This window comes from Microcebus murinus, chromosome 20 (assembly GCF_040939455.1).
Source record: "Microcebus murinus isolate Inina chromosome 20, M.murinus_Inina_mat1.0, whole genome shotgun sequence".
In the NCBI taxonomy this organism is placed as follows: domain Eukaryota; kingdom Metazoa; phylum Chordata; class Mammalia; order Primates; family Cheirogaleidae; genus Microcebus; species Microcebus murinus.
In genome coordinates, this window is record NC_134123.1 from 5,492,031 (window position 1) to 5,515,928 (window position 23,898).

At 57.0% G+C, this 23,898-nt stretch overlaps 1 protein-coding gene across 1 annotated transcript in view; it reads left to right on the top strand.

Moving 5' to 3' along the window:
• The window catches only part of NKD1 (NKD inhibitor of Wnt signaling pathway 1), an 81,457-nt gene extending 66,592 nt beyond the window's left edge, over window positions 1-14,865 (top strand). The window contains exons 6-10 of the mRNA XM_012788942.3: window positions 71-166; window positions 3,805-3,952; window positions 4,333-4,417; window positions 5,630-5,757; window positions 6,561-14,865. Coding sequence (XP_012644396.3) covers window positions 71-166; window positions 3,805-3,952; window positions 4,333-4,417; window positions 5,630-5,757; window positions 6,561-7,150 — 1,047 coding nt within the window. The 3' untranslated portion in view covers window positions 7,151-14,865. The remainder of the gene's footprint in view (window positions 1-70; window positions 167-3,804; window positions 3,953-4,332; window positions 4,418-5,629; window positions 5,758-6,560) is intronic.
• The last annotated feature ends 9,033 nt before the right edge of the window (window positions 14,866-23,898 follow it).

Below are 23,898 nucleotides of genomic sequence, written 5' to 3' on the forward strand. Positions count from 1 at the left end.
CCCAAGTGTGCACCCCTGGTGGGTGTTACAGCCCGTCGGTGACCAGTCCCGCCTGTCTCTTTGTGTCCAGGAGCTGCAGTGTGACGTGTCAGTGGAGGAGGACAGCCGGCAGGAGTGGACCTTCACCCTGTACGACTTTGACAACAATGGCAAGGTCACCCGAGAGGTAAGTACACCTACCATGCGCCCCGCCCTCACGCACGGGGCCAGGGACAGCAGCCCGCCACGGCTGCCCCTTCCCCTGCAGGGGTGGCTGCAGCAGGCAGCGGCTGGGCAGGGAGGGGGGCAGCAGGGCTGCTGGGAGCTTCTAGGAGGTCTCAAGGGATGACCCAGAGCTGCCAGCGAGTGGGAAGAGGTGACAGGGAGAGGCAGGGACAGGCACAGAGCCCCAGGGCCTCCCCAGAAAAGGATCCCGGACCCAACAGAATCCTGCCCTGCTTCCTTCACTCTCTGGTCCCCGAGCTCCAGGGCTGGGGCCACTGCGGGCCACCTCCCCGCACAGCCCTTCTGCCCAGGAGCTCGGATGGGAGGCGAGCACACAGGCCACGCGGCACCTCCCCTCCAGGGGTGAGCACCCCATCGCTAAGGGCCCTGCTGCTGGCTCTGTGGTCACAGCCCTGGTCACGGCCTCCCCCGAGCCAGTCCTCCTCATCCTCCCTGCGTGCCTGTGTCTGTCTGTCCGCTCAGGGCCCTGCCCCCACACGTCCCTCCTTCCTGCTGTGTCTGCAGACGGGGCGCCAGCCCTGTACATCCGCCAGGCACGCAGTGCAAGGACACAGCGGGGGTCAAAGCAGACACAGTTCCTCCCCTCGCGGCCCTGACACCCTGATGAGGGAGACAGGTCCAAGCAATTATAGGATAAGTGTGAGTGACGACGCGTTCAGGGAAGGAAATAAACAGGACGGGGCCACGGGGATGGGCGGAGGTCTGGGGAAGGCTCCTGGGGGGAGCCGGGCCGTGGGGCGGGCGGCGGGCACAGCTCCGGGAGCGCCCAGCGGGCGGTGTCTGTCCTCCTCTGTGCGTGGTACAGGAGAAGCTGGCCTTTATGCTGCCGGGGGAGACCGGGTTAGAAAGGCCACCTCCTCCGTAGGCTGTGATTTAGGGGCTGATCCCACGGGTTAGAGGACGAAACAGGGACTGACTAATCACTCAGCACTCTTTATGTGTGAGTGACAATACCAGCCCCAACTGGTGGACTTAAAAACAAAAGGGAATATATTGGCTCCTGGAACTGAAATTTGGTCTGGGGGGCTGATTTCAGGTATGGCTGGATCCAGAAGCTCTGTGTCTTTAGGACCAGAAGTTCATGGTTCTGCTTCCTCTGTGCTCTCTATCAGGCAGGCTGTCCCCCTGGTAGTGGCAAGCTGGCCGCTGACAGCTTTAACCTATGGCCCGTCCTCTCAGCAACCCACACATTCAGAATGTCAGCACAAGCTCCCAAACCAACTCTGACAGCTGGGCTGGGCTTCTCGGTACAGCGGCATCTTCCTTTCCTTACCTGGGCAGTGGTGAGGATGACTCAGCCCCTTGCAGCTGCCACCTCCAATTTTTCCTGGTTTGGAAGGTGCTGAGGAGCTCACGTACTGACCACGCAAGGATTTGTCCCCCACCTCGGGGACCTTGCAGAAACCCGTGGGCAGACACTGTTTTCTGGCTCCGTATTCCTGTCCTCCTGTCCGCCTTGGTAACGAGAGGAAGGGAGAGAGGGTTTCCAAGGAGGGTGGCCTAGCGTGGCCCCAGGGAAGGAGTGCACTGGATCGTGTTTTCCTCCCAACAAGGAGCTGGGACTCCTTCCAGTTGAAGGAGGGCTCAGCCTGGTGCCCCCGTCTATTTATAGCCCAAAGCCACTCCTCATGGCTGCAAGTGCCATGCCCCCTGTGCTTTCTGTGTGCCAGGCAGAGGGGCTTCCACCTCAGTGCACCTGCAGACCAGAGCCAGGGTCTGGGCCAATTCTCCAACTTGGAAAAAAAGTACCTGTTCATCCTTCAGGTGTTCATTCATGCAAGAAAGAGTTATCACACCTTTTCCTGCATGCCTGACCCTGTGCAGCCAGTGGGTTGATTTTCAAGCTGGGATCATCAGGGCCTGCCTGATCCTAGACCCCGAGACAACCGGGACCTTGGATCACACGCCGGCCCAGCCTCTCGGGGTGTAAGAGGCCTGGGCATGATGATGGACTTCGGCTGCCTCACCCGCGTGCGGCCCTCCTCCACGGCCTCCCGCCATGGCGAGAGGGCGAGAGCAGCCGCGGCCGCGCAGAAGCGCTGAGGAGGGAAGAGGGAGGAGAGGAGTCCCCTACGGGCTGTGCCGAAGAGCTGGTATCGCCGAGTGAGCCACATCAGCAGCTGGGGCCTGGGGCTCAAGCTGGCGGCCCCCACACTTGCAGTCTGGCCCCCAGGTCTTCTAGTCTGGGACCCCAGAGGCTTTTGTTAAAAATTAAATTAGTTGCCAGTATCAAAGATTCTGAAGATTTAACAGAAGATTCTGGACTTGTGGCTGTTCTGGGATGACCCTCAGCCTGCATTGTCAAAAGGCAAGCCGGCTCCCCCGGGACAGGGCCCCTGCCTCGGTTGGCCCCCACCGCTCCGGGTCACGCATCCACGTTCCTGCCTGGGCATGGCTGTGCAGGCGCCGCCGCTGCCACCCCCGCTAGAGGGCTCACGGCCGGCCTGGGAGGGAGGGCCGGCCTGCTGTGCGCGTGCCTAGCGGGGAGGATACAGGCCGCGCCCGGGCCGACTTAGAGCGCGGTGTCTTCTCCAGAGGTTTCTAACGTCATTTAAAGCCGGTCGCTGCCCCACGAGACAGACACCCCAGCAGATGCCCGACGATGGGAGGCCGAGGGCGGGGACTCTGCACTCTCTGACCTAGTCAGGGTCGCCCCTGGGGCATGGTTTGGGGACCCCTGTTCGGCTGAGGGGTACTTGAGGCCCAGAGAGACGATGAGACTTGGTCAAGCTCTCACAGAGCAGCTTGTCTCCCAGGGACTGTCCTGGCCAGCTCAGGCTGCCGCGACAACGCACCACAGTGGGCGAAACTGCAGAAATTCGTCCTCACGGTTCTGGAGGCTGCACGTCTGGGACGGGGCCCGGCCCTGGTGAGGGCTCTCCGTCTGGCTTGCTGCCGCCGCCCCTCCTGTGCCCACGGGCGGGCGGTGGGAAAGGCCTCTGGCATCCTCCCGTGGAAGGGCGCTGTGCCTGTCGCATTAGCGCCCCTCACGCCCTCCTCCCGTCTTAATTACCTCCTTGCTCCAAAGACAGTCGCTTCGGGGTTAAGGCTTCAACACGCGAGTTGGGGAGTGGGGACACAGCTCGGTCTGTAGCAGGGCCACATCCCCACCCACGTCCGTTCGGAAGGAGCTCGCGGGACGGGGGCAGGTGCGATGCTGCCCACCCCGTGTTCTCCAGGCCCGCCTTGAAGCCCACCTGCCGCCAAGGTGGACGGCACCCGTGATAAGAGCTTTCTTGGGTGCAGGGCAGCCCAAGTTCAGGGGGTGTCGTCTCCTCGGGGCACCTCTCGGCCGGCGGGGGGAAAGCCAGTGTAGCAGCCCTTCCCTGCGCGGGTAGGCCTGCCCCATGGGGCCCGGTGCAGCCGAGCGCCTTGCCCATGGCTGTGCCCGCCCTTCCCGTTTCCCCTGTGGGTGTTTCCTCCCTCACGCTCCTGCTCCCCCATCTGCCCCGGGGAACCCCGGCATCCAGGTTTCCGCCTCAGGCTCCGCCTTGGGGGGACCAGAGGGGTCCGGCCCTGCAGCGAGTTCAGTGCACGTGGCTGAAGCCCGCGTGCGTTCCCGCTTCCCTCCCCGGGCAGGACATCACCAGCTTGCTGCACACCATCTACGAGGTGGTCGACTCCTCTGTCAACCACTCCCCGACGTCAAGCAAGACGCTGCGGGTGAAGCTCACCGTGGCCCCAGACAGCAGCCAGAGCAAGAGGAGCGTCCTTGTCAACCAGGCCGGTGAGGGCTGCGGGCCGGCTGTGGCAGTGCGTTGCCCTCTCCCGGGAGAGGCAACGCTGGGGACCCGGGGCTCTCGCGGAGCTGCTGTGGTCAGATGGGGATGGATCGGGCCCTTGAAGGACAGGATCAGATGATGGGAGGGGAGGCCCAGCACGGGCAAAGCCACGGGTGTGGCGCGCAGCCATAGCTGAGGCTGGGCGGGTGTGTAGCGCCTCAGGGCCATCTGAGATGGGGGAGGAGGCGAGTGGGACAGGTAGCGGTGAGCCCCTCCGTCTAGACCTGGCCCGGGGAGCCCCCCACAGAGGCCCCGCGTGGCTGCTGGGGCAGAGCCGAGGGCTGCGGCTCACTGTGGCGTCCTGCGCTTCTCCACTGCCACGCAGACCTGCAGGGCACGAGGCCGCGAGCAGAGACCAAGCCCGCCGAGGAGCTGCGGAGCTGGGAGAAGAAGCAGCGAGCCCCGCTCAGGTATGGCGCGCACAGTGCGCACGAGCACATATTAAGCACCAGTGGTGTACCTGCATCCGAAGGATTCGCAGCAGGGGGCTCCAGTCTGTGCTCTCATGCAGGGGGCCAGCAATGTTAGACACAGAAATAAAACTCTAAAACGTAAAGGATGACTAAATGCAGTCTCCTTCATCCCCTATGCCAAACACTTCAGGCCAGACATGGTTTGGAATTGAGCATTTGGGCTCTAGAAAGCATCCCGCGTGTTTCTCATGCATCGTATGCGGGCTTGGGCAGCGCCTCGGGTTTCCCCGCTGGTGCTGACGGTCAGCCGGGAGGTGCGGGGACTCCCACTGAATGGGATAAACGCCATAAACACCTTCCCATCCCTTGGGGGAGCTCTGCTGCCAAGTAAGTGGGTCATGAAAAATATTTGTTTTCAGGCTTTTTGATGTCCGAATTGTGCATGAGGGATTGTCAGTCTGCAGCTACCTTTCACCTGTTCTCTCTCTAACGCGAGGGAGGGGGTGGAGAGGAAAGGCAGACTGTTCAGAGGGAAGCATTGAGTAAGAGCGGTAGAGCAAGCGCCAGGGTGTGTTAGCCCCTAGTGTGTGCCAGCGAGAGATGACGGAGTTGGGTCAGTGCCAGCGCAGGCGAGAGCAGGGACACAGCGTGGTGTGGGCAGAGGGCTGGGGATCGGGGGTGACAAGGCCGGCTGGAGATGGAGGGAGGGGCTGGAAGATCACAGAGGTCCTGGAAGGGGAGGGACAGGGAGCCCAAGTCCTGCAGCGGAGAAAGGAGGCCTCTGGCAGCGCTTCTCTCGCCTGCCGCTCCACACAGGCACACGCACGCACACGCACGCACGCGTGGGAGGCCTGCTCTGGGCTTTAGGGCAGATCATGGAATCTGCCAGCCTCAACTCCAGCGGTCTGGGGGACAGACCGGGGGTGGGGCCACCTGCCTGTAGTGCGTACATGCAGCTTAAGCCTGGCTGTGGGAGATGCTCAGGTGTCGACCAGTGCCCCTCACATTTGCTCCGGGCCTGCTCCCTGCAAAGTCCTCTCCATTCCTGCCAGGGGCCCCAGGGAGGCCAGACTGCAGAGTTGATTGTTTTTCCCCTACTCTCTTCCCAAGACCAGGAAGGAAATTAACAACAGGTCCAGGATTTATCCCAGTGGCCTTCCAGTAGCCCCTACCTGGTGCTGGCAAACCCACTTGCTGTCCCCGCTGTAGGTTCCAGGGTGACAGCCGCCCAGAGCAGTCTGACTGCTACCACCACTGCGTGGATGAGAACATCGAGAGGAGAAACCACTACCTGGATCTCGCTGGGATAGAAAACTACACATCCCAGTTTGGGCCTGGTAAGGGGCTCAGGCATGCTCCGGGGCATGGGGGGAGGGGAGGGGATGGGGGCGTGGCTGGATGGCCATGCGGGCAGCATCCATTGCTGCTGCAGGCTGGGGAGATGTAGCTTTTATTGGACAGGTCAAAGACTCTTCTTGGAGGAATTGACATTAAAAATTTTTCAAAATGAAAAGTAATACCTACACAAAGTTGAACAAAATCAAATAGTATCTGAGTGCTTAGGGTATAATGAAAAACAACAGTTCCATGCCCCATTCCCCAGCCCTCCCCAAGGCAACCGTGTGAACTCCTTGTGGCTGTGTGTTCCATAGAGAACCCCAGTTTTGCTAAGTAGAACTTGCTGTGTCTTTACCAGCCTGTGACATATGTTGCTTAATATGTTGCTCTTGCTTAATTTCGCTTGCCTCCCCACCCCCTCTTCCCTTGCCCCCAATATGTTTAATTCCTGCATGGGTCACTTCTGCATGTTTTTGGTAATGTACTTAGCATTCTTTCTTGCCCCAGTGGCCTTAGACAGTTTCAGGGTCTCTGTCATGATCTCTCTTTCTCAGCTGTCTCCTGGAAGGAGAATTTATTATTTTTGAAGACCAACCGAAGAACCAGTTCCTTCCACTCAGCAGATGGGAAAGTCCATTTCAGGGTTTTCCTACAAGGCAGCCGGGGCATGGGGGTAGCTCTGATCAAGAACAGCTGGCATTTATCAGTCTTGGAGAACTGGGGGCGGCGTGATTTCTAGGGTACAGTACAAGTCCTAGCACACAGTAGGTGCTCATTAAATGTCTGTTGAATTGGTTCCTAGGCTCCCCTTCTGTGGCCCAGAAGTCAGAACTGCCCCCCCGCACCTCCAACCCCACTCGGTCTCGCTCCCATGAGCCGGACGCCATCCACGCGCCCCAGCGAAAGCCCCAAGGCGCGGACCCGGGCTCCTTCCACCTCCTTGACAGCCCAGTCGCCAAGGTCTCAGAGCTCCAGCAGCGGCTCCGGGGCACCCAGGACGGGAGCAAGCACTTTGTGAGGTCCCCCAAGGCCCAGGGCAAGAGCGTGGGTGTGGGCCATGTGGCCAGGGGGGCGAGAAGCAAGCCCCCTCTGGCACCTGCCGTCCCTGCGGTGTCCCCATCTGCCCACCTGGCCGCCAGCCCGGCCCTCCTCCCCACCCTGGCCCCCCTTGGGCACAAGAAGCACAAGCACCGAGCCAAGGAGAGCCAGCAGGGCTGCCGGGGCCTGCAGGCGCCGCTGGCCTCGGGCGGCGCCGTCCTGGGGCGGGAGCACCTGCGAGAGCTGCCCGCCGTGGTGGTGTACGAGAGCCCGGCCGGCCAGGCGGTCCAGAGACACGAGCACCACCACCACCACGAACATCACCACCATTACCACCACTTCTACCAGACATAGAGCCCCTCCCCAGGGCCCCCCGCCATATGAAGGACCCCCTCTCCCGACACCCCAAGGCATTATTATTCTATTAATTATTGTTATTATGACGATTATTGTTATTAATAATTATTGTTACTCCACTAATATTTAGCTAGCCTTCATGTAGAAGATATATGGAAACACAGAACTAAACTCTTATTTATATGTTGTGGGGACTGCATACTTACCCAGGAAATGACTGGTTTGGAAGGGGCCTAGAGACGGCAAAGACTCCCTCAGGGCTCGGGAGCGGCAGTGTCCTCACGCATTGGCCACACCCTTCCAGAGCCGTGGGAGCCCTGGGCCCAAGCTCTGCCCGCCTCCACCCAGTCTCTTCCAGGAGAACACCTTACCTGGCCCGGCTTCCAGACACCCTTGAAATCTCTGAGAAGATAAACAGCTGCTACCTCTTAGTATTATTCTGAGTTTATTTTGCCCTTAACTGATTGTAATGTGCTACAAGGGATTTCAGCGGACTGCAGACACGCGACCTCCTTGCTGTTGTGTTTTTATGTCCCAACCTAGAAACCTTGGCTGTCCTTTCTGGAGTTATCTTTGGCGCTTTTCCAGTGGGATCAGGCCCTTGCCCCAAACCAGTCCCATCCTTTTTGCCACGAACAACATAAAAATACACTTTCTTCTTTTCTTCCTTCATTCTTCTTTAGAAAGATGCACACACACATATTTAAGGACTGTTCCTGAAACCAGCCTTTTCATTTTGGAAACTTCTAGAGAGGGAACCAACCATGGTTTTCCAAAATCAGGCAATTGTGTGCTGTTGGTTGTGAAGGAGGATGTGGAAATCTCGTGTTTTACCACTGGCAAGTATATATGTACCTACGTGGTTCTCTAACAGAGCTGTCCCTATCTATAGACAGGTGCCAGCTGTCCATTTCTATGTACCTTTCTGTAAATATACACTCTCAGGTATCTTTTCTGGTGGGAGAGATCAATGGTTTGCTTTTCTAGATGCTTCATGAGCCCAGATGTGACCCTATGTGCCTCCTATTGAGGCTGGATGTCCCTCCAGTGCTTTCATCAGAGGTCCTTTCTCAGAATTTGGAATCTGACATTTTGGAGGGAAATGGGGACAGTGGCCAGAGTTGGGATCCTGGAGAAGTGTCCTCTGCAGAGAAGGATATTGTCTGGCCAGAGCCCAGAGTGACCTGGAAAAGAACCACTGTCAACTAGTTGGGGTCCCCATGAAAAGCAGATTACACACTCAAATGGGTAATGTGAGGAGAGTTTAATAAAGGGAATATTTACACATTGCGAGTGAAGCCTCAAGTGAGTGCAGAACCCTGGGGCTGGCGCTGTGGGGCACCACTCCCTGCCCTGCCCCTGAGGGGTGAGGGGGCGTCATCTTCAGCAGACAGAGGGTTAGGGGGTAGGGGAGACCCCTGAAGGAGCTGTGACCTTCGGTCGAGGGATGCCACCAGCCCTGGGGACTCCCAGGAAAATAAATGTCCTGACCTCTCTCTCCTGCCCCTGTGAGTCCTGCCAAAGCACCACGGGCATTCCGGGGCAGTGGAGAGTGGATCTGGAGGAACACGGGATGGAAACGTGGCTCCAGCTGCCTTTCTGCTGCTTTGTCGCCCAGTGAGGATCCCCTTTTCCTGAGCCTGGAGTTTGGGTTTAAGGTAGTGAGTAAAGCATCATTTCTGAAGGTAGTGGGCTTAGTTGTTGTGTCTGTGTTATTAAGTTTACTAATTATTGGTGTGCCTGGGACTGGATTAATTCGTTAATACTTAGGATAACCGTACAAGGCAAGCAGTGGCAACTCAGGGAGCGTGTCTGAGGCTCAGAGAGGTTCAGTGATTCTTGAGACCACACACTAAGTGGCAGCGCTGGGATTCTGGTCTCCAGATATCCCTTAACCACTGGTGAAGGGCGTTACCACTGAATTTGGGCTCCCCTGTTTGGGGTTGTGGGTTTCTGTTCAGTCAGAACCCAGCGCAAACTGAGGTGCATGAAACCAACTGGGGAGGCAGGGAGGGAGCGGGCTTTGCGATAACAGGATCCAGGATGCTAGCAGAGCTGAGCCTGGTTCTGGTCCCTCTTTCTGGATTTATACTTGTATAACTCCTGGCATGTTTGGTCGGGGAATCCCCGGAAGAAAAGGGGTCGTTCCCTAGGGGAAAAGGCCCAGGGGAGGACTGTGATTGGCTGGGCTTAGATCAGATGCCCAGCTATGGACCAATGACTGTGGACCAGCAGGAGTCACGTGCCCTACGTGCGGCGAGGGGCGTGGCGTGTGCAGCAAGGCTGGTGGGAGAGGCGCAGAGAGGACAGGAAAAGATGGCGCCCGGGCCTGCGTTGCTGCTCCGGTGAAATGCGTGGCCGCCATTATGATATGACGCAGGTCCTCCGCCGCCTCCGCAGCCCCACATCTGTCAGGATTCTGTTACTGCTTCCTAACTGGTTTTTACCCCACTCACAAAAATCATTTTTAAAACCAGTAACGTGCACACGTAAAAAGTTCAAATGGTACAAAAGGTGTACAGTAAAAAGTAAACTTCCAGCCCAGGCCGGTCGGCATCCTTGATACCAGCTTCCTGGGTGCTTTTTGGGACCCTTCAGTGTGGAGTGGTGGTCGTGAGCACAGGCTTTGGCACAGGCTGCCTGACTCCCTCTCATTGTAGCTCTGTGCTTCAAGTGAAATAGTGAACCTCAGTTTCCCCTTTGTAATGGGGAGGCTCTTGAGAGTACCTACCTCACAGTGAGACCCCAACAAGTTAAAACTGCCTGGCCCCTGTGAACACTATCAAAGTGTTAGCTGCCCTTTACCAGAGTAAATGCATTCACATAAAATATCTTCCTATATAAATTTTAATTTTTTAAATATTTCAAACACAAAGTTTAAACAGAAAAATTGTGTAACAGCAACTGTGAGCTCATCACCTAAAATTTACGCATGCTGATATTTTTGCAATATTTATTTCAGATTTATTTTTAAGAAAGAAAATCCTGCAGTTACCACTTAATTTCCTCCCACCCCACTCTTTAATTTTTACACAAGGAGTAGCATAGTGTTCATACTTGCACTGTTTTTCTCTGAAACCTAATTTATTAGTACTTGGAGCTCATCACTCCTCGGTCCTATAGCTCTGCCCACTTCTAACAGCTGCTCCGCCTTCTGTTGCTAGAGGCGCTGTCACCAGCTTGCCCATCCCCTCCCGGTGGGCAAGTGGCCGTCTCTCCTGGGCTCTGAGGGACACACTGCACGGAGTGCACCACGGCAGGAGCACAGGCACGCGGAGTGTCCACATGGAATGCTGAGTTCAGGAGCAAGTGTGGTTTCAATTGCGACGCTCTTGTCAGTGACCTCTTGAAGAGATTATACTGAATAATGAGAAATTGAAGGAATAAGAAAGAGGAAGGAAGGTTGAAAGGGAGGAAAGGAGGAAAATCTAGAAGGGGGCAACTGCTTGGTGAGGCTTTGAGCACATTTTCCTGCGGGCTGGTGTGGGTGAGATGGTAGTTTCGTCTCACTTCAGACCTGCTGACACCCATTTCAGAGGAGCAGTCGCCCTGGGGCCCTGAGTTCTGAGCATGGGGCTGCCCTGGGATCTGGAGAGGTTGTGAGGAGACCCCACTTGTGGCGAGAGGTGGCCTGTTTCTGCTGATCTGTCACCGGCACGAGGGCTGGGTGTGTTCAAGGCAGACGGCTGGGTGGGATGCCCAGCCACGCTCAAGGGCCTGCTGTCATCTCCCAGAGCCTGGGAGGCTGGTACGTGTCACATCCAGCCGTGCCAGTTACACTTTTTGGCAAAGGAAACAGCCTGAGCAGGTTCTCTCGCTGTCCCCTCTTTTTCTTAGCGTTTACATCTCATTACTGGGGGGGGGGGAGCAGCCTCAGAGGTGGCAGGAGGAAGGGGAAGGCTGCGTGCACCTCAGCGCTGCGTCTGTCAGATGCTGCCACTAATAACCCGGCTTCCCTGAGGCCTGCCAGCGCCCTTGGGAATCAAGGGGACTCCTAAAATGCGCTCAGTGCTATGGGCTGTGAACGCCCCACCCCCGCCTTCACCTCCTTGTTGGAGATGGGGCTACCTGCCGCAGGGCAGACACCTGGGGGGTAAGCTTTACCTTGGGGCAACACAGGCGTGCTCCAGCATGCACCCTCCTACCCCCACTCGGCTTCTCCAGGTGTGCACAGGCTGCCTTTCGAGGAGCAAATACAGGTGGCTCGGCCACAAGGATCACCGACCCCTAAAAGCTGTAAGTTTTATCACTTGCCACGGTCATGCCCTTTCTTTGGGGCTCTGACCTGCTTTTGGTCTCATCACCTCCCAAACCAGCAGAACCTTGAACCCAGTCCCTCTTCTCAGGGGCTCACGACCCTGAGAGTTTTTCCTGATTGACGTAGGTAACTAAAAAAAATTAACGCGGTTTACACTTTGGAAAAGGAGAGCTTTATTTCTCATAAAGGTTCGCAACCCGTTGGGTGGCCTTTCCAACAGGGTGGGACGCAGAGCCCCGGCGAGGAGCCAGACGCGTGTGCTTCAGAGAAGGGGCCGAGGGGAACAGGGTTTTATATTGAGTGAGGTGGTCAAATATACATATTCAACAAGCAATAGGAGGAGGCATGAATGCTCACGAAGGGAAAATCATACACATGTAACTGTGCTTTATCTCTCTCCCATCCCATCATGTCTGGGGACTCAGTTTTAAGGTGTTTCTGGGGTCCCCTTGGCCAAGAGGGGTCTATGCAGTTATCAGAGGGCTTAGGATTGTATTTTTAATTCACAATGTATTTCCAGGCAAAGGGTGTTCTGTATCTAGCATCTGCTTCTAGCATAAGAAGGGGGAATGGATGTGGGACCCATTTTCCAATAGCGGAAGGTGACGCTGGGGAGGAAGTGGCAGAGCCTGGCCGAGACTGCCCCCTGCCTCCGGCTAACTGACTGGTGGGTTTCCTCCTCTCCCCACTTTCTCACAGAGTAGAAGAATCCTGGCACATTTAGCCTTCGAGCCTGGCAGAGAGTCTTATGACATGAGACCCTCCAGATGTGACTCGCGTGGACCAGCCTGCTGGCAGGGGGTGGGGAAGGCAGAGATGGGTGCTCCCGTCCAGTAATTCTCATCCTATGGCTACTTCAGAATCCCCTAGGGAGGTTTAAAAAATACTGTTGCCTGGAAAGTACCTTTCCTCCTCTGACGGTGCCAAGGGGTGAGTTTGCAGTGTGGCCCAGGCATCAAAATGTTTCTAGCTCCCAGGCGGCTTCTGTGCAGCCCAGCTCAGACCCTCTGGAGCCTTGCGTCTTGCCCAGATGACCTCAGAGGGCCCCTTTGAGGGAAGCGCCTGGCTTCACAGGCTGTAAGAACCCCCAGGGAGCATGTTACCTGCGGATACGCAGGCCCTCCCCCAGAGATTCGGTGGCACGAGGTGGGTCTGGGGGTGGGCGCAGGGATGAGTACCTTTAACAAGCTCCCCGCCTCAGGAGGTGGCACTGCAGTGGGGCCGCCTTGGCTTAGCGGGTGGAGCCCCGGCAGCCCTGCCTTAGGAAGTGTGTGCATTAGGTAGAGGAGGCAGAGGGAGAGCTCCCCCCGCCCCTGCTGCACCAGGGGCCTCCAAAAACTTCATGAATGTTGGAGCAAGTGACCGTGACCACAGCAGAGGACAGGATGGAGGTTCAGTGACAGCCCTCTGTGTTTGGGCTGAGTTCTTTTCCCAGCTGCCCTGCTTTCTGGCGCCCGAGTAAACTACCTCTCCTCCCTGCCATAAAACTACAGGCACCCAAAGACAGCGAGATTAGTGAGACTCGGAATGTCCTCGACCAGGGCAGGTCCACAGTGACCCCTGGTGTGGGGACCACACACTGTCTTCCCTCCCTTGGCTCAGGACTGGGATCTGAAATGGGGAGATATGAGTGGCCTTCCTGAGAACGTCTCTTCCCGACCTTCCCACTTTGCTTCGGAGCCTTGGTCAGGGCCAGCCCTGGGGAAGAGGGCTTGGGGCCACAAACCGCTCTCCCGTTTTGCAGGACCCAGGCTTGGTTCCAAGCTTGTGGGGGCTCTGCCTTGCCCCGGCTGGGGTCTGCTTTGGGGACCACATGTGGGCAGACCCTTCAGGGTGCCCTTCCCCAGCCCCTAAATCAGGGGGAGAAGTAGGTAGGGAGGAGCATTAGAGCTTAGAAGAAGGACTAGGGCACAAGCAGCCCCAGAGAAGTTTCTGGGGACTGAGGACGGGCCCTGGGGGAAGGGAAGAGCAGTCAAGATCCCCCTGGGCCACTGAACAGGACCAAGTCCTTAATAAGGGGTCCTAAGCACTGAAAGGGTTACTCCTCACTCCCACCCTGGGCCCTGGATTTCCCCTGCTCCACTAAAATAACTCTTTTCTAGATGTTTCTTATCACAAAATTCTGGATGAATTCATCAACACTGACCTTTGCTATTTTTTATTTTCCAACAAGGGCTCCCTTCCTGGAGCCGCTGGTGCCCAGGCCGAGGGCAGTCAGCGGCGGCTGTCAGAATCCTGGGCTGTCGGTCGCTGTCCTCGCGGTCTGACACACCCCCAGGCAGGGACTTCTGTTTCCTTAGGACGCTGCTGCTGCGTGGAATAGGTGGTTAGTAAGTGGGAGAGGGAGGTGGCAGGAGGGGTGAAGATTTCACATCCTTTACCACCCGTTCACCACATCCTCAGAGCAGCAACATTTCAAGTAGAAGTTTGGGAAAGCCACACAGCATTGCCAACTTTTAATGTTGCTAAATAAGGATGTAAAAAAAAAAAAAAAGGAAAAGAATAGAAAACTGCAGTCTCTTATTGTTTAAATGAAAACCAAATAAAGGAAGGACATAATTTAGCTTTATTTAAAAAGAAAAAACTCTCATTGTGTTGTCTTGGTTTTTGGTCCCCCCCCCCCGGAAGCCAGCAGAAATTTGGTCAACTGTTCATTGTGGTTTTGGACAACTAATTGTGGTAGGGCGAGAATTATTCTTCCCATTTTAGGGACAGGAGAACTGAGACTCCAGGAGGGGTGTGGTCCAAATGACACTTCTTTCCAAAGCTGAGCCCAGACCAGCTCTTGGGCCCCTTTTCCAGTCTGTGGCCTTAGCTGTCTCTTAGGGCGTGGAGGTAGGGTGGCAGCCGTGATCTGCGGGGAGGGGTTCCACAGCCTGCGTCACCGGTCCGTGACTGCAGAGGCCACTGCGTGTCCCGCTTGTGCGGGCAGGCTGCACGGCCTGTCACGGCCCGGCCTGGCCAGTGGTCGGCCCCTGCGGTGTTTCTCAGTGCGTGGTAGGGGGTTGGGGTCACACTCCCCAGGAAGCCCTGGGGGCTGGAACTCTGCCCCTTCCCTTCCTATTCCCTGCTCACTCTGAGTCCCCAGAGCCCCCTCTGCTGGTTGGGACCATACCTGGCATGTCATGTTTGACCCATCCAGGCTTTCAAAATTTTTGAATTAATTCCAAAATCTAATGGTTTCACTTAAAAATTCCAGATTTGAGGCTCTTTTGGTCAAACTCACAAAGTGTGCTCAGCCCCGGCTCGCATTCCCATTGGCAGCCACCCGCAGACACTGAGAAGCGCTGCCGCTTCGCACGGGCATGTGCCTTCCTTCACCTGCCAGAGCCCGCCCGGCCCGGGCCACCTGTGCCTTCCCTGGCCTGGCCCCGGGGCGAGTCTGCTGGGGACCCTGCACAGCCCCAGCACCTAACCTGTGCAGGCCAGTGGTGCCAGGCAGAGCTGTAGCGAGGAGCACGGCTAAGGAGGCGTTTGGGGGGAGGGGAGGATTTTCACGGGGAGGCCTCTGGGGGAGGTCCTGGAGACGCCTACTCCCAACGTGGCCCATCCCTCCCTTGCGTGGGGCAGGGCGGGCTGGAGGCCCCAGCAAAGGGTCCCAGTCTGTGGGAGACCCAGCTCGACTCCTGAAAGAGCCAAGAGGGGTGGAAAGAGCCCCAAGCCCAAGGACTGGCTGGATCCTATCTGGCTCCGTGACTTTCCCTCTCTGAGCTCAGTTTGCTTTTCTGTAGAGTGGGCCTAAGGAGGCCTGCTTTGCTTCAGCGCCAGGGACTTTGGTGATTTGACAAGGCATGAAATGCGGGAGGAGATTCTTTCAGGCCAGGCTCCCTGAATGAATGCCCCGACTCCCTCGGGGGGCACAGGAGAGGCTGCCGATCTGGGGCCTCTCAGGCAGGCACACGGGTAGTCCTGCTGCTGTCCCGACCGGCCCAGGCCCTGGCTGGAACTCCCGCACCTCTGGGCTGCGTCTCGGCGTTCAGCTCAGAGTCTGGTCCCATCTGCAGATCTGGGAGGATGCAGCTCTGAATTCTCTGGAGGTGATGTCCCAGATCCTGCACGATTGGCTTCATGGACAGTTTGCGAAGGCGGCAGGACCCTGTGGCTGGACCAGAGAGTGCAGGCTGGGGCCCGGCTGAGCTGGCAGAACCGCCCATGCCTGAGAGTCTGCACTTTCGACCTACGCTGAGTCCTGGCTCTGTTGCTTCCCAGCTGTGTGATGCGGGACACGTGGCCCAACCTCTCTGTTCCTTGGTTTCCTTTTCTGTCACATGAGGCTAATCAAGAGTACCCACCTCACTGGCTGCCTCGAGGACCAGATTAGCTGGTCTAGTGAGTGTGAAGTGTCCAGCACAGAGCCTGGCACATAGTAGGCCCTTAATTTAAAAAAAACAACAGCAACAGTAGCCGCCGTGAGGGGACTGTGACCCTGCGGGCTTGTGGGGAAGGAGGCACAGTCCTGACCAGCGAAGGGTGCCCTGCCCCCACCCTGGCTGCGGAACCGTGGGGCAGCTGCCGCCCACACGGCCTCCGCCACACACTTGAGGGACACTCTGTTGCTTTTCCTGCTCAGGTTCGGTGGGGTCATTCCATTCCTTGCCGACCTGACTTGGAGTGTGGACTTGCATGAACCCATGCCCTGTCTGGGCCTTAAAGTCCACATTTGCGTAAGAAGACTACCCCGGCTCTGAAGCTGGACTGCAGGGGTGACAGCTCTGGCCCCGAAAGGGTGGGGCTGTGGCGGTGAAGCCACACCCAGCAGCCTTCCTCAGGGACAGGGACACCTTCGGAACAGTTCTTGGCTGCCCTGCCTCTGGGGCTGCCCTCGCCCAGCCGCTGAGCCCCAGATTGCTGAGGAGTCTAAATTGCCATATCCATCAGCTACGGAGCGCCTACTGTATGCTCAGCCCATTTGCTGATTTCCTCAGAACAGCCTTGTAGGGAAACCAATGAGAAAGCTGAGTTAATTACAGTTCAGTTAAGCAACTTACCAAACTCGTGGTTTATGCGTGGCAGGGTTAAACAGAAGCTGGACATCTGTCCGCAGTGACAAGTTAGCCACTAGACCCACACTTCCCAGGAGCCTGTGGACATTGGCAAAGATTGACAAAGACCAGTGCTACCCCCTCACCTACTGTCACCCCAGCCTGGTCCGGGGGTATGTGCGGGAGGGGAGCGGGGCGGCCGGTGTGGCCGAGGCTCCAGCTTCAGCAAGATGGTGCCCTGAGATCTCAGGGTGTCCCGTGGTCCCCTTTATTCACATGCTGACCGTGTTTGCACCTGCAGGCGATCTTGTTAATTGTGTGGTAGGCATGTCCTGTGAACTCTCTTCGGTGGCTGAGTTAGTGAATACAGAACTCTTGTTCCTAGCGGAAATACAGGGTTGGGTTCCTGCCGGCCTCTGCTCCCATTTTCACCACCCAATCGATACACAACCTTGTTTGCGTGTGTTTATTTAAAGACACTGACTTACTATATATTCTCGATTCGCTGACACTGAACTCAGCCGACAGCACCGCAACTCAGGACTGCGCAAGCTCACCCAAGGCGCGGCACACCCCTGCCCTTGAGATAGCAGACCGCGGCTCAGCACCACGCCCGGGAGCATCGGAAACAGCACACCACCCACGCAAGGCACAGACCTGCAGAAAGCGCGGCGCCAAGCAGACCGCGAGGACGTGTGTTTACAGGGTGAGAGCCGCAGCAAGAGGGCAGAGCAGCGCCGCGTTCGCCCAGCTGGGCCTGTGCAGGCAGACGACTCTGAGCATGCCCACGAGTACGCGAAAGCTGAGTGCTGATTTGGGTTGCAGGTGAATTTGAGTGAGTAGCTGAATTTGCAAACACAGAATCCATGAATAATGGGGATCCACCGTATACACTTGTTTATGCCTCTGGTCATTTGGTTCCCACCACAGCACTGCCTTCTTTTCAAGATTATTTGTAATCCCAAAGGCCCAGCAAAGACAGGCATGCGTTAACTGTCTGTAGGAAGACTGAAGGATAGCACACTCCCAGCCTCCCTGCCCCTGGCGTGGCCTGCTGTTGGCCCTCAGTATGTCTTTGTGGGCTGGACTCACGACCACAGTCGGGCACGGAGCGTCCCTCTCACAGGGGCCCTGTGCTCAGACTCATTGGCACGTTGACCCTGCCACCAGAGAGGGGAGCAGCATTTAGACAAACTAAAACCGGGAATCTGCTGGGATATTCTGGGTGGCATCACTGGACTTGGCCTGTTGGCTCTCAGCACAGCCCACACAGAGCCCCCGGGTGACTCTGAGCAGCTCAGGTTCCCGGCCAGATCCCCTCCAGATGGAGGCGGCTCCTGGCCATCTTAGCCAAGGTCTCCTGATTCCATTTCCTCAGACTCTGTCCTCAAAAAGCAGCATCTGATTGTGATTTGGCCTAGAAATTCTTGGCCAGAATATTCCAGTGTGGTACATGTGACCTTTCGTCCTGGCCTGCCTCTCTCCCTCCCTCCTTCAATGGGACGAAGAATTTGGCATTTGTGTCTCGCTCAGCCATGCAATGTGGCTTCGCTACTGCAAGTCCGTCTCTGGAGTGTGACCCGCGCCCGAACACGCCCCCACCCCGGTGGCAAGGAGCTGCCGAGGTGGAACGTCTCAGCAAGACTCAGCAGAGCCAAGAGAGACGCGCACGTGGCGCTCGCTGCCCAGCCCCCGCCTCTCCCTGGACCACACCCGCCACGCTCCTCTCCAGGCACCTCTATCCCTCCATGTTTCAAATATTTAGGGACAGATGTCATTTCTATCTACTTCATGGAGCTGACAGTCTTGTGGAGTGGGGGCAGCTGTCACACGCAAATGACACTGCATAAACTGTGACAACTGCTGGGGAGACGGAATGACAGAGGGGACATGAGAGGCCTGGGGCTGGGAGGGCCTCCCGAGGAAGCCACGTGGGCGGAGACCTCAAGGGCGAGGAGTTAGCCAGGTGCATGGCCGGAGGAACAGTGGGTGGAAAGGCTGGGAGGGAGTGAGGGGCCGGCCACTGAGTGGCCACTGGAGGCCAGGACGCTGGGGACGGCAGCAAGGGGAGGCCCCTGGGCAGGGCCGTGGGGCCGTGGTGGGGAGTTTGCTCGTCACCCTGAGGGACATATCAAGAAGTGAGAAGGGCAGCAGCAGGAAGACAGGGCCTGCCGCCCTGCGCTGGGAACAGTGGCGTGGAGAGGGGCTGTCATTACTGGGTCGATGCTGAGCTGATGGGTGAGAGCTGTGTGTCCACACTGTGCCCGTGCCGCACTAAGGAGCCACTTGTTCACCGACATCCGGGATCAGTGCCACCGTCCCTGCCGTCCAACAACATCTTAAGCGAGGAAGGAGCAGAAAGAAAAATTGAAAAAAGAGAGGGCAAGGAGAGAGACTGCGAGGGAAAGAGGCCTCGATTTCCTCTCTGGTGACTGAACTGGCGCGCGAAGGCGGACGGGACTGGCTCACTCATGCCCCTCTGCCGGGAGAGGGGAAGAAGGGAGGCATGATATTGACTTAAACGTGGGGGATTTAAAAGGCCCCTATGTTCCCACTTTGTGCTTTGCTTCTAACAGACAGCCTGGGACCTTTGAAGTCGGGCTGGCCCAGTGGGGTGCAGGCTTCTGCGGAGACAAGATGCTAACGGGGGCGGGGGAAGGGGGCCAGGGGGCGGCCGAAACTCTATTAGGCATGCTCTAGCAAAAAGAAAGGCAAATCCAATGATAATGTACATCTGTTTCAGGGAATTTATAAGCTTTGAACATTTTTTATGGGCAGATAAGTGGGTCCTTTTCTTACCATAACTTAGAACTTCAAAGCTGAGTGTGTGGATAATGCAAATTGCTGAAATATGAGATTTTCCCTACAAAGAGGTTTCCAAAAAAGATGAGGAAGAAAAAGAGAGAGGGGGAGAGAGAGAAAACGGAGGCTAATTGATGCCACAGTCTTTTATGTACACGGCAAAAACGGGACAGAAATTGATTTTTATGAAATAAGAAATTGATGGGAGAGACGTGGGAGGCGGCTGGCGGCAGGTGCGGGGCAGGTGGGGGGCTGGGCTGGGCCGGGCAGGTAGGCCAGGCTGCGGGTCAGGCCCTGGGGACACAGCACCCGCCCTCTACAAGCCTTGATGGACAAGACAAGAGAACACCCTCACCGGTGGTGGGCACACAGGGACACTTCAGAGCCAGCCAAGGCAGGGTCAGCCCGGGGCCTGGGGCTCGAGGGCAGGAGGGAGCCTTGGGGTCTGGGGATGTCAGGAAAGGTCTCCTGGAGGGGCCACACTTGGCACTCTGTGCTTTTCTTGTCTCCCCACTGCCGTTCCCCACAGGGCAGGGACGTAGCGAACACTCCATACGTGCTTGAAGAAAGAAAGAAAGAAAGAAAGAAAGAAAGAAGGAAGGAAGGAAGGAAGGAAGGAAGGAAGGAAGGAAGGAAGGAAGGAAGGAAGGAAGGAAGGAAGAAAGAAAGAAAGAAAGAAAGAAAGAAAGAAAGAAAGAAAGAAAGAAAGAAAGAAAGAAAGAAAGAAAGAAAGAAAGAAAGAAAGAAAGAAAGAGAGAGATAGTGAGAAAACAGCTGGCTGGCGGGGAGCACCACCCGGCTCCGTCTTTTCACTCTTTCCTGCACCTACGGCAGACTCAGGGCCGGGCCTCGAGGGTGACGTGGCGCTACGCTCACGCGGCAGCCACCGCACGCACTGGGTGGCTTGGCTTTGCTCGGGAGAAGATCCCGAGGCGTGGATTTGGGTGCCGGCTGTTTCTTTTGGGGTGGCCCTGGCCACACGGGCGGAGAGTGGGACGCAAGGCAGGAAGGGGAGCAGACGAGCGGCGGCAGCCTAATCCCGGGGAGCCCCGGGCGCCCGTGCGGATCGCCCTCGGAGTTCTGCCGCCACAGCCAGGAGCCACGGCGTCACCCACGTCCCTGCGGTCCCCGGCCCAGGGCTGCTCCTGGCCCAGGCGCGGGTGGCTGGAACCGGCCAGCAGACGCAGTGATCCGCGCGGGGATACCGAGCCAGGCACCGGCGGCGTCTGCTACTTGGGGTTCCGTGGCTCGCAGCTGAGAGCACCCTAACCCGTGCCAGCTGACAGGCGAGGGCCTCAAAGGAAAAGTGAGGGGTTTGGACGCTTCCCTGGAATCCATGAGGAGCCGCCCGAGGTCCCGGGCAGGCGCCATAGCGGCCACCAGCACCTTAAAGAGGCTCTGTGGCAGCAGAGGGTGGCGCAGAGGTGCCGGGAGGACCCTGAGGACGCTGGGTCTGCCTCGACCCGGCAAGCTGCCAGCGTCCTGGGCCTTTCTGCCTCACCTGGACCCCGACCTCTCCGTTTTGTGACCCTACCCCTGCAAACCCCTTTGTCCCTCTTCTGCAGTCCCCACTCCTGGGCCCCGCTGTGGACCCAGAAGTGCCCCACCGTGGAAGCCACAGAGCCTGCCATCTCCCTCTGTCCTCACTCCTGTCCTTCTCGGAGCCCCTCTTGGTCCCTTCCTGGTGTCCCTTTCACTCTCTCATCTCCGTGTCCCACTTGCGGTACCGTCGCCCCCGGTCTAGATTCGCACTCTCTGTCCAGTACTCTCGTCCCCAACGCCTGTCTTTCTGCTCCGCCCACCGGATGGACACTGACTCCAGAGAAAAACGAGTGCTTAGGATCAGGGCTCTGGGTCAGATGGACAATTGTCATCATCCCCCCCAAGTTGCCACTGACCTTCTTGTCCCTAAATCCACTGGGCATTTCAGTAACTATCTTTCTTGACTTCTTGACTGTCTTTGGGATGCTTCAGAACACCCTCTGTCTTGGGATTCTGTGCACAGGCGGCTAGTTCTCCCCGTATCCATTCCTCCTTTCTTCCTCAGTAGTAGAACCTCTGGTTTTCAGTTCAAGAATAAAGACTACATTCTCAGACTCGTTTGCAACTAAATTTTGGGATTAAATTCCAGTCAATAGTAAGTGTCATGTGGCAGCTCCTGGTAATCTTCCTTAAAAAGAGAGCTTGTTTCTACCTGTCATCATCTCTTTTCTTCTCTGTCCCTTATTCCATTCTTCTTCCTGGAAAGCAGATGTGATGGCTGGAATTGTAGGCACCATTTTGGGCTATGAGGACAAGGACAATACCCTAGAGATGGTGAGGTGGCTGGAAGAAGTCTGTGTCCTTGAGAACTTAGAGAACCAGAGCCTCTGTTCCAGGCTTGGACACCTACATTTAGATTATTATATGAGGGGAAAAATCAACTTTTCACTTGTTTTAACCTTTCACTTGTAGTCAAACCAAATTCTAAGTGAAATCACTTTCCTGACATCAAACCCTGTTGGACTTTCTCCAGCATCTCTGGGCTACTTTTAGCAGTCGGCTTTGCCTGCTCCTTTAAAAATGGTGACAGTGAAACTGGTACATGGGACCTCTCTGTGCTATCTTTGTGACTTTCTGAAATCTATAATTATTTCCAAATAAAACATTTAAAAAATGGTGGTGTTGTTCAGATCTCTGTCCCTGCCCCCTTGCCTGCTTCATGAACTTTCTTCCTGGGATGTCACCTCTGCCTGTGGCCTCCACGACCATCTCTAGGGTGCTTACCAGGAGTTCCGACCACATGCCTAGAACAAACCCATCGTCTTACCCCAAAATGTGCTCCGAGTTCAGGAAATGGCCACAGTCTACCCAGCAGCCCACACAGCAGGAGCGTGGGTGTCACCCTCGACCCCTCCACCCCCCTCATCATGAATCCGACTACCGAGACCCTTCGCTTCTACCTCCTCGCTCTGCCCTCCATCCCAGCGGCTACCGCCCCAGTACAGAGGCCGGTCTGCTCTCCCCGGCCTGGGCACAGCTCCTTGTCTGGCCGTGCTCCCTCCCGTCGGTCCCCACACTGCAGACACTTTTAAAACACCATCTGGCCATGCCACTTCCTGCTGCAAACACAGCTGTTGTCCTCAGGACAAGGGCCCAACTCCCAGCCCAGCAGACCAGGACCTCGGAGCTGCCTTGCCTGTCTCCTGCCTCCTGTCTCGCATGTCTTGCCTTCCCTCCGGCTTTGCTGCCCTGAGCTTCCTGACAGTCTTTGAACAATGGAGGACTCTCTTTTCCCTTCCATCCCAGAATATGCTGCTCCCTGCAATACTTGTTCCTGCCCCTCACTCAGCTACCCCTGGTCTTGGCCTGGGCTCCCCAAGGCGCAGCCTGAGACAGAGACGTGGGGACAGATGGATCACTGGTGGAGTGATGCCTGGGACAGGCGTGAGGGAGCAGGAGAGTGAGATGGCAGGTGACAAGGCAACACGAGGTGTGTTGCTGAGGTTGCCATGGGAGGCAGTGGCCCTCTGAATGAGAACAGAGCATTCTGGGGTGTCCACCTGCAGGACAAAAGGCTGGAGCATGTGTCCACTGGTCCTGGCCTGTGTCTCGGGGGTGCCTCTAGGGGTGTTGATGCCCCCTCCCTGTGTGCAGGACTGGAGGAGGCCCTGGGACCTGGCGGGAAGACCAGATGCGATTCTGCCAGGATGAGGTGCATTCGTGTTTGCTGGACTGCCCCCGGCAGCCAGAGCGGAAACTGCAGGTGGCTGTGGGCCCGTGTGCATCTGCCTCACTCCTCCAAGACCCGGCTCCTCCGGGAAGCCCTCCCTGACGCCCAGGTGCCACTTTTCCTGCACAGGCCCCTATCACAAATGCTCACCTGTTGTCCCCCGTGGCTGGAGACTGTAAGGCATACATGGGATGAGATGCCAGGGCTTAAAACAAGGCTGAGGAAGCAAAGTTGGAGCAGAGGGAGTGAACCGTAGCGACGACTGGCACTTACAGAAGCTGTAACTGGGCTGGAACAGTGCAGACAGGCTGGCCAAGCCTCGGACGTGGGGCGGGGGGCAGCCTTCTTTGCTCTGGGCCCTGAGGTGCCCTGGTGCCCAGTCCCACCAGAGGAAAGCCTGCCCGCTTCCTCCTCACGGCAGCTGTAGCAGGTCGGTGTCCCGTCCCCTCCGTCTTACCAGTCAGGAAGGTACGGCTGGGACGCTGTGTGGTTAGTCTAAGGCACTTGACCCAATCGCGTCCTAAGGCACGTGCCCTGTGATTCTCTCTCCTTCTCTCTCCCCTTCTCTGGGCATCTCCTGACCACTCAAGAAGCAGGGGCTCTGGGGGGCATCATATCCACTCCTGTCCCATTGGGCAAAGCAAGTCACATGGCCCAGCCCATCACATCTGGTCCCATCCCATTGGCCAAAGCAAGTCACGTGGCCCAGCCCGTCACATCTGCTCCCATCCCATTGGCCAAAGCAAGTCACATGGCCCAGCCCATCACATCTGCTCCTATTCCATTGGCCCAAGCAAGTCACATGGCCTAGTCCATCACATCTGCTCTCATCCCATTGGCCAAAGCAAGTCACATGGCCCAGCCCATCGCATCTGCTCCCATCCCATTGGCCAAAGCAAGTCACATGGCCCAGCCCAAAAGCAATGGGGCTGGGGAGCCCCTTCCATGTGAAGGAGAAGGGGGGATGAGAATCCACTGCACCCAATGCCAT